The 10,000-nt window shown below is 37.7% G+C and overlaps 1 protein-coding gene across 4 annotated transcripts in view; it reads left to right on the top strand.

The window, feature by feature from the left end:
* Window positions 1-1,418: 1,418 nt before the first annotated feature.
* Window positions 1,419-10,000, top strand: part of LOC135211106 (uncharacterized) — a 67,783-nt gene continuing 59,201 nt past the window's right edge. For 3 of the 4 annotated variants that reach the window (XM_064244190.1, XM_064244189.1, XM_064244191.1), the window contains exons 1-2: window positions 1,419-1,563; window positions 2,504-3,037. In XM_064244190.1, the coding sequence (XP_064100260.1) occupies window positions 2,762-3,037 (276 nt within the window). In that variant the 5' untranslated portion in view covers window positions 1,419-1,563; window positions 2,504-2,761. The remainder of the gene's footprint in view (window positions 1,564-2,503; window positions 3,038-10,000) is intronic. The other variant, XM_064244192.1, reaches the window with a different exon arrangement.

The following is a 10,000-nucleotide window of genomic DNA, read 5'->3' as shown; positions in this document are numbered from 1 at the left end:
ATCCCTCCCCTCTTTCTAGAATAAGGCTTTGTCATCCCGACGTTTCGCCAGAAATGATCTGTGGCTTTTATTATGATCTTAATGAAAGAAGAATGCGACGAGAGAAAGTGAAATGTCTTTAATGAGGAGGAGTGAAGACAAGAGGCCTGGTATGTTTCGGCTGACGTTTGGGTTGAGAGGCGGGTCTGTGCCTGCTGGGCTGGATCCTTGTACCCCACCTAGTCTGGCATGGGGATGGGGGTGGGTTGAGGAGTCCATGCCCCGTTTAGGGGGTTCATTGGAGTAGGAGTGGAAAGAAGTCACAGTCTTGAAGATCTAAGAAAATAGCATTGTGTTGATTGCGTATAGAACACAAAATAATATCTATAGTAATGATGAACGTAGAGAGAGAGAGAGAGAGAGAGAGAGAGAATGGTTTTACCCCAGTGGATTGAGGATTACCTCTCAGTGGACCCCTTGAATTAATGGAATATATATACTGACAGAGCAATGAATACTCACGTCACGTATTTTTTCTTCCTCTCCTTCTCTCTATGTCTCTTCACGCTACCTGTAACCCACAGCAGTCTAATAACACCAACGAACTTAATTCCCTGCTTATAGTCAACACAGGCCCACTGAGTTTTAGGGAACCGGTCCATTTATCATATAAATGTGAATGTGATTCATATAAATAGGTTTAACTCGAACTGTATTTACTTGAATGTTAAAGCCCAGTGCTCATGACAGGGGTTGTTCCACTATGTGACCTCAAGCCACTCGGCCCTTTTGGGGATCCTGTATATGTATCTTTTACTGATGCTACGCCTCTCACAGGATGGGAGGGGGGTGGGTTGTCCAGTAAACTAGCCTCTCACGAGGCACAATTCACATTCGTCTTTTCTCATCCAGTTCGAAATCGAAGACGGGTCCCTCAGTATGTGGGCTGAGCGAGCTTACCACTGACCCACGAGGCCAGAGAGAGAGAGAGAGAGAGAGAGAGAGAGAGATCCATAGTTAAGATATCCCAATTGGAAATAGGATATCCCATTCATTATACACCCGTTGTGACAGCCTCACAACAAACGAGAGAGAGAGAGAGAGGGAGAGAGAGAGAGAGAGAGAGAGAGACTAATTTTTCAGTAATCAAAGCGCTGGTTGTTAAAAAAAAAATAACGCTATATCTTTCGTACCATTATTAATCAACATGAAAAGATGCAGGTCGTGGGCGAGAAGTAAACTGAAGAAAAGATTCGTCAAGCAACATCAAGGAGGAAAAACGGGGGAAACGACAACGTAAGAAAAAGGACAAAGGAGGGGTTTTAGGAAAGTTGAAATGGGGGACAAGGGGGTATCCGCGAGATTATAGTAGGCACCGTAGGTGGGAGGGAGGGGCCCTGGGAAGATACCCTGTGGGCAGGGAGAGGCTGAGGAAGCTGGCGTGTGTGTGCGTGCGAGAAAGGGGCTGTGTGTATGTGTGTGTGTGTGTGTGTGTGTCTTGAGGGGAGAGAGCGAACCAGTGCCAGATGCCCTGGGCACTCGAGACAGAGCCGCTGCCCTGGCATCTCCTCGCCGTGCCTGCCTGTACCCAAATAATTTCTGTCTTGTGATTGCATTGTTATATTTCACCCTTTCAGTTTAACTTTTCTATTCTGATACAGTCAACCATAATTCGGAAGCAAAACAAGTGTCGAATGAAAACTCTTTTGTTTCAGCTGAAAATACCTGAATTATTTTTTTTTCTTATTCTTATTTTGTGATGTGAACAGCAGAGAATTTGGTGGAGCAAAAGAACCCAAGAGTGTGGTGGCAGTGATAGAGTATAGTGGCAAAACCTAGGCCACCTTTTGGAGGAAATGTTTCTCGTTTTTTACTACCAGAAGAAAACCAGAAAAAGAATGAGGGTTGAGAAAGATTCCTGAAAGAAAAGCAAAGCGTTTGGCGGATTATCAGTGTTGGTGGTGGTGGTGGTGGTGCGTTTGTTCTTCACTATGAAGTAAAAGAAAAAAAAAAAAAGATTGTCTGGTTCGTATTCCATCTGATAAAATGTGCTGCCGTGATGAAGTAATTAAAGAAGACGAGGGGACTTAACTGAGAGAGAGAGAGAGAGAGAGAGAGAGAGAGAGAGAGAGAGAGAGAGAGAGAGAGAGAGAGATATCTGATGAGGGGACCAGCTGCCCCAAATCTCGCCCCTCCGAGCTATTTCTCAGTGAAAGATTTTCAGTGTAGTATTGGGATGATTTTCGTTTATGCAGCTGAGATCTCGCTCGTACACTTCTTCTAAAAGCATATGTTGATCTAACAAATGTTCTGAGGAGTAAAAAAAAAAAAAAAACTTCCTTTTTTTTGGAGTCAGTGAGTAGGTGCTCTGGTATGTGAGAAACCACTGAACACTTTAAGGCCCACGCTTCTACGTTTGACTAATTATAAATCCTTGTACCCGGAGCCATTCCCACTTCGCTGTTGAGTTTTAATAATTTCATACCTTTATCTTCGCATAAGTTTTAATTTTCTTAATTTTCAGAACAAATGTGATTCGAGGAGTAAGTGCAAAAAATAGAATAATTGCATACAAACACTACGCAAACACGAAAACCCGATTTCAAAAAAGGGGGGAGACACCACCCCTCCCCCAGAAGTGGCATTATTCCCTTGATCCCGCAGGTATACGAAATCCAGGAAGAGGGCCGCAGTTCGTGACCGCCAGGGCGTGAGCGTGAGGCTGAGGGAGGGCCCTTTGGCATCGCGCAGGGCCACGGGCGGTGGTGTGAGTGGGGTTGTGATGGTTCCTTCGCCGCCCGAAGCCTGGCCTTCTATGGGTGGCGGAGGAGCAGTGGGTGGTTCCGTCATGGCCGGTCTGGAAGCGACTCTCGGGGCCGCTGGAAACTCGGGCGGGGCATTTCCAGGGAGTGCCGCCCCCGCCCAACTGCTGAACTGGGTCTACCTTACCCTGGCAGACCACCACAACCAGCAGGCGGCAGCAGCAGCGGCAGCTGCGGCAGCAGGGGGTCCTCCCCCCCAGCCTCCAAACCCCCCTCCAACACTCGATACTTCTCAGGTCAGTGGAAACTTCTCTTTGCGTTCAGCTCATTGATGTCCATGGGACATGAGGGGTGGGAAGCGGTTTTTGGGAGTCTGGTCCTCTGTCCTTCAAGGTCTTCTCAGGTCTTTACACTTTTATCCATTTAAATAATTCATCGGCCAGTTTTTCTTATGGGTAAACAAGTCGATTTTTTAGACATAACGAAAATTATCCAAAACCTGATTGCAATTTGACGCGTCATCTTGTCACTAAAACTTTATTTAGCTAAAGACTACTAGAGCGTAGCTTAAACAAACTGTATAAAGAAATAATTTATCTACTAAACGTTTAAGAAATTTCACACAACTCAACGCAGGATTTTTAAAACGAAATTTGTAACGAGTTATCTATTTTCTAAAATTGCACCAAGCATTATCAGTCATATAAGCATATAAATGAATCCGCAGTCAATATTCTTTCTGCCATAAAATACGACTTTGTACTACATGAAAATATACCCAAGTAAATGTATATAAATATAGATTTTTAATGGGCAAAATTATAATTATATATTTTAGGCAAACTCAAATCAGCATATATATATATATATATATATATATATATATATATATATATATATATATATCTATATATATATATATATATATAGATATATATATATATATATATATATAAATATATATATATATATATATATATATATATATATGTGTGTGTGTGTGTGTGTGTGTGTGTGTGTATACTCGTATATGTATGTATGTATATATATACTATGTTTAAATATATATATATATATATATATATATATATATATCTATATATATATGAGGGTTTTCATTGCAGGGTGTTTTTCATAAGTAATGCTGGGTAAATACTAATTCACATGTGGCACCTTATGTTAGTAGGCAACACTAACCAATTTTTGTACTTTCATTATTGCAAGAATTGTGTTTTGAAGGGAATAACAAATATTGTGTTGTACTATTTACTCACTTATTCTTATGCTGACAACTGCATAGTCATAAATGACCAAAAACTATGTGTGTGACTTTGTGTGTGTATGTGTGTGTGTGTATACGCGTTCCAGCGCGTGTGTAAAGAGAAGAGGTGGAGAAAGCTAATTCATCCGACAAGAAAAGTATAGAGAAAATAAACGTAAAACGCCTCATGAACAACAGAGCCTGGTGCCTGGCCAAATTGCCCCTAAAACAAAGTCACATCCATAAATCTCCTTCTTCCTGGTCTCTCTGGTACAGGTGGAACGGGATTCATGTCTGTTCGAAGTTTTCTGAAGTGGTTCGTAGTGGGAGGATCTGTCAGCGTCATCTCCACTGGCTTTGGCACTGTGGATTTTGCAGCTACTGATATGTAGCGGTAGCATTGGGTGGTATTTAGAGCCATATTTCAGTTGCTATGGTGTTTTTGGCCGCCGAGCAGCTGATTACGATAACGGCTAAAACAGAAGAAACCACTACGAGATTCCTGCGAACTGCTGGAATATACTTCCGCTTTGTAATCTTTTATATGTGTGTATATTATATATATATAATATGATATATATATATGTATATTATATATATATAATATATAATACATATATATATATATATATATAATTAATGTTATATATATATACATACATACATATATATATTATTATAATATATTATATCTATCCATACAATATATATCCATATATCATATAAACGTTTACATTAATATGCAATATTATATAATATACGTGTATATATGTATACGCCTGTGTAAAGTCGGTGAAATATCTTGCGATGTTAGTTGTCGCCTTCCCATTTCCAAAATATCTAATTTATTCAGAAAAATGAATTAGATATATAACATCTGGCTATTTTGGAAAATCATGAACATTTCTGTTTCTTTTACCATTATTATTATTATTACTATTATTATTATTATTATTATTATTAGCAGAGAGGATAACATTCACATCATCATTTAGAAGAGACATAGAAGAAATAAGTATCGAATCTGTATTATCATTTATTTTATCATTATTATTATTATTAAAGAAGAAAAAGCTGAGATAAATCGGAAGCAGTTCAATCTTATCTAGTCATCAACGCTCGGAAGTATTAACTGGAGCAAGTTAATGACGCCTTTGCCAGAAAAAGAGTAATAAAACAATTAAAACTTTGGAATCAGCAAAATTGCTTAACGAAGTGAAAACTACAAAACCTGCCTGAATAGTTAATAAACTTTAATAAGAATTTTACCGTAAATAGCGTGACAATTGTATTAATGACAATTTATTCGGTTTAGGTGTTACTAAAATAACATGAGTTATCCATAACAACAAAACATTTTGAGACCTCATCAGAATTGAAAGTAAATTACCTCCATACTCCAAAAAAAAACCTGGAACTATGTCGAAATACACATTAAAACCGAAATGATAAATCACCTTTAAACTGAAAAAAATAAATCATGAACTGTGAACAATAAAATTAAATGAAAACATGAGCACTAAAGAAATTATTAAACTTATATAAAACTCTGAACTCAAGTTTTTTAGAGAAAAAGGATGTCATAGTAGACTCATGGAAACTCCTCACTAAATCTAAAATACGACATCACAGGACAGCATTATTTTGGAAGTTCGACCAATGCTACAGATTCTAAAGAGGATAAAGTATTGAACCAAACACAAATTTCTTTCAGTTTTCTTCTGAAGATGGAAAAAGAAACCCACAAAATTACTTAGTATATCTTGTTTACTTGTAAGTATTTACCTATTATTTTACTCAACACTCGAGTACTTTCAGGCCCTATCTCTTGAGAGAGGGCCACGATAGTGCCTGACAGTACTCGAGTGCTGAGTAAAATAATGTGTAAATACTTACAAACAAGTAAACAAGATATACTAAGAAATTTTGTGGGTTTCTTTTTCCATCTTCAGGATAAAGTATATCGTATCCAACGTATGATGAACAGTCGCGTAAAAAAAAAAAATAAAATAAAACAGGACAAAAAGACCCTTATCCAGTTAACTGCTGAAGACGTATTTATAAAATTTAGAGTAATTGTGTGTTTGTTTCAGTTTAGGCTGATATTCATACGCAAAAAGTGTTCGAATGCGTACAATTACACGATATTATTCAATAATTCAACCTGTGAGCACGCAGATACTATTTACCTTTCAATCTATATTATACGTATGGTATATACATATATATATATATATATATATATATATATATATATATATAATATATATATATATATATATATACATATATAAAGTGTGTGTGCGAAAAATGCAACATCTCAATACATGCGAGGCCTCGTAAGCTTGTCATTGTTTTGATGTGAATAGTGGTATGTACAGACGTTTCCGTCGATGTATTCAGTACACACTCCTTACATGAGTTAATTTTCCCTCATCAAGTCACCCCAATCCTCTAGTTAGTGATTCACCCACAAAACCTCAATCACGTATGTTATATATCTTTCCATTAACATGAAAGCGAATGATCACTGGAATCTTAGGTTTTAACGAACGGAGATTATTCCTAAAATAAAAACGGAACATCAACAATCGTAGGTCTGTGTCGTAAATGACGCGGGAAATAGAAAGGACGTTTTTACAACTTAAGGAGGCTACATGAGGAGATGAGAGAGGCGTGGAGAGGGCGTGGATAATTATTACTGCTTGTTTTTGCTCCCGAGAAAGGGGGGTCAAGGGAACTGGAAAGAGGGGAGAGAGAGGTAAGGACGGGAGGAGAAAGGAAAAGGAAGCCGAACAGTGAAATTTGATGGTCTAACGTCGTCGTCGGATTAATATTTCCAAAACATCCGTCAACTTTAGAAACAACATTCCGGTGAAGTCGCGATATACCACAGAGGTTTTAGTTATTATTCCACGAAAAGCAGAACTTATAAATGGTATTAACGGTAATTCTGATGATTCAGATACTCTGGTGTATGCGTGAATAATATACAGGTACAATTCAAGTATGCACGTAGGTTTACATTTATATTGATATTCATGCAAAAATATATTTGAATAGATGTGTTCACACAGTCACGGATATTCAGATGTTCTGTATATAAGCATAATATTTAAAAGATTGAGAAAAATACCACATAGTATAATATACGGATCTTGCCTTGATTTTAGGTTTAATTAGATTTGCGTTATGGGCATTTATTCAAGTGAATATAAGTGCAAGTTCCTTACGTACACGTCAAAGTCATTACAAAATTCTAAGCACTGACTGTTACAGAGACCCTTTAATATGTGTATTTAGTTTTTATTAAAATCACGCACACACACACACACACATAGAAAGTTCACAGTAACGATAGCTGAACAAAGCTTTGTTTCTGGATATCTAACATGATCTTTCCTTCGAAGAGTGGTGCACAAGTCACTAATTATAAAAAAAAAAAAAATTGTGGGGGGCGGGGGTTGGGGTGGCTATTTCTGTCTTCGCACATGTATGTCTGAACTTCATCTTGAAACGCGAAGTAATTTTTTTCATTTACTGCTCAAATATGATCATAACTTTGACCGTCCTGACTCGTATAAAGGAATGAATCGTAACTTTCACAATTCTGGCTCGTATAAAGAAATTAATCGTGACCTTCATAATCCTGACTCACATAAATTAATCGTGACTTTCATTATCCTGACTAGTCTCTAAAAATTTGCCATGAAGTGATATATATGCCGATGAGTTTGATAACAGCATCCTCTGGTCGTTTGTCAGTCCGTATAAAGTGTCTCAAGTTTCACGCAAAAGAATTTATGTTCAAAAGTTTCATCAAACGTCATTTATATGTCAAACCTGCTGTGGAAAACTGGCTAACTTAAAGGAGCACATAAGCGTACAGTTGCCAAGATGGATTGCAACGGAAAACGAGTGAAATATGCTCCGATGTTTCGGGTTTTCTGTACAAAGCATAGTGCCGTATGAAACTCTCAGCCGCTACCCATGAAACCTTCAGACAAGGCCCCGTGGTGGCCTGTGTTGTTGGCACGATCATGGCTACTTAATCTTATGTAAAATAAAAACTAATGAGGCTCTGGGCTGCAATTTGGTATGTTTGATGACTGGAGGGTGGACGATCAACATACTAATTTTCAGTTTTCTTTTACAGAAAACTAAAACTTTTATGTTTACTTTTAATAGGCCTTGTCTTTAAATTTTGTGTCTTCCTATCTCATGCAAGTCCACCCGGTTCCAGTAACCTGTCTTAAAGAGGCATCAGTCTTTCGAAATATTTTTTGACCGCCTCACCTCTTCCTATACCAAAGGAATAAGAGATTTTCAAATGGAAATTGAGACCAAATTGATATATAGTCCGAAAAAAAAACACAAATAACTCCAGAAAACATTCGTGATAAAAAAATAAGGTCAGTGGATAAGTCTAGCTAGACGCATAACACTCGACAACAGCAAAACGAAACATGTGAAGCAAAACGAAAAGTTTGAAGGCAAAGTAAGGAGGAATAATGTAAAAATAAACCGCTATTTAAAATCACATCAAACATGACGGAAAAATCCTGCTTGTCAATCTCATTCAGAGTAAACACACGGATGAATTTCCATAAGAGCAACGTAAGAGACACTGACAGTACTTATATATTGTAGACGAACTTGCCTGGTTAACTTAGTAGTTTTTAATTAATCTTAAGATTAATGGAAAACTACTAAGGCTACAGGGCTGCAATTTGATATGTTTGGTTATTGGAGGGGGGGATGATCAACAGAGGAATTTGCAGCCCTCTAGCCTTAGTAGTTTTTAACATCTGAGGGCAGACAGCAAAAGTGCGGACAGTAAAAATCCGTACAGAAAAAGTGAGGGCGGTCAGCCAAAACCGTCACAATAGTTTTATTTTACAGAAAACTAAACACACCCATAAATACTGTCTTCTGAAAAGCTGAAATAAAGCCTGCTATTAAAATGACGCAGGAGACGTCAGTCATTCTTATGAAACCAAAACTTTTTGATCTGGAAAACTTATTATTCTATTCATCTTTTGTTCGTTTATTTACTGATCTTCAGCATTTGAGTGCTCTTTGCATCTCATTTATTCGTTTAGAAAGATAGTTCATTATTGTCAAGCTCCTCCGTATAAACCAAATGCCACTCTTTAGTAGCTGTAAGTTTATAGCTTCACTAAATTGCAATAGTTTACCTATTTATCTGTCTATTATTTGGATCTATCTGATTTGAAAAAGATATGTACTTTCATGAATACATAGAGACATTCAGAGCTGAAAGTGAAATCGACAGTAGAAAGGTTTGAAAGGTGTAACAGGAGGAAAACCTCGTAGTTGCACTATGAAACAACTGTTAGGAGAGGGTGGAAAGAGAGACGGAAGAAAGGGACTATGAACAGCAACCTAAAAGAGCCGATTATAAACAAGGAGTAAAACCCAAGAAGAGATGCATTCAAGTGGCGTCTACAAGGTCACCTTTATCTCCTCCTTCTATTACGACCTGAGAGAGCGGATCACTTTCCTGGGAGTTTCATATCTGAAACTATTTCCTTTTACAGGTTTTATGTGCTTGAGATATCTTTATTAATTACCGATGTTTTTTTTTTTCTTTTTTTTTAGGATGCCGGGGTTGGGTGTTGGAGTTTAAATGATCATAATCTTGATGTACATCAAGAGTGTTTCGTATGACGCACGCAATCTAATCTTTTGAAAATGGTTAAATGCACGATGGCAACTCATTGGTAACACTGGCTTTCAAACCCACGTTTCAACCCTAAAAGCACGAACAAAGGTAAATATCACTTTATTCAGAAGTTTACAGTGTGACCACAGAAAGCATATGAGAGCCAAAGAGTTACATGTTTCCTGCTTCGCACAAAGAAATACATAAAGATTGAAATATCACGTGCCCCATGACATGCACAGCGGACAACCGGTATAACACAATTGCATGACAGTCGATCTTATTTTACCCCCTTGCGCATCCCAGAACTCA

This window comes from Macrobrachium nipponense, chromosome 4, assembly GCF_015104395.2.
Source record: "Macrobrachium nipponense isolate FS-2020 chromosome 4, ASM1510439v2, whole genome shotgun sequence".
Lineage (NCBI taxonomy): Eukaryota > Metazoa > Arthropoda > Malacostraca > Decapoda > Palaemonidae > Macrobrachium > Macrobrachium nipponense.
This window is presented reverse-complemented; position numbering and strand designations above follow the sequence as displayed.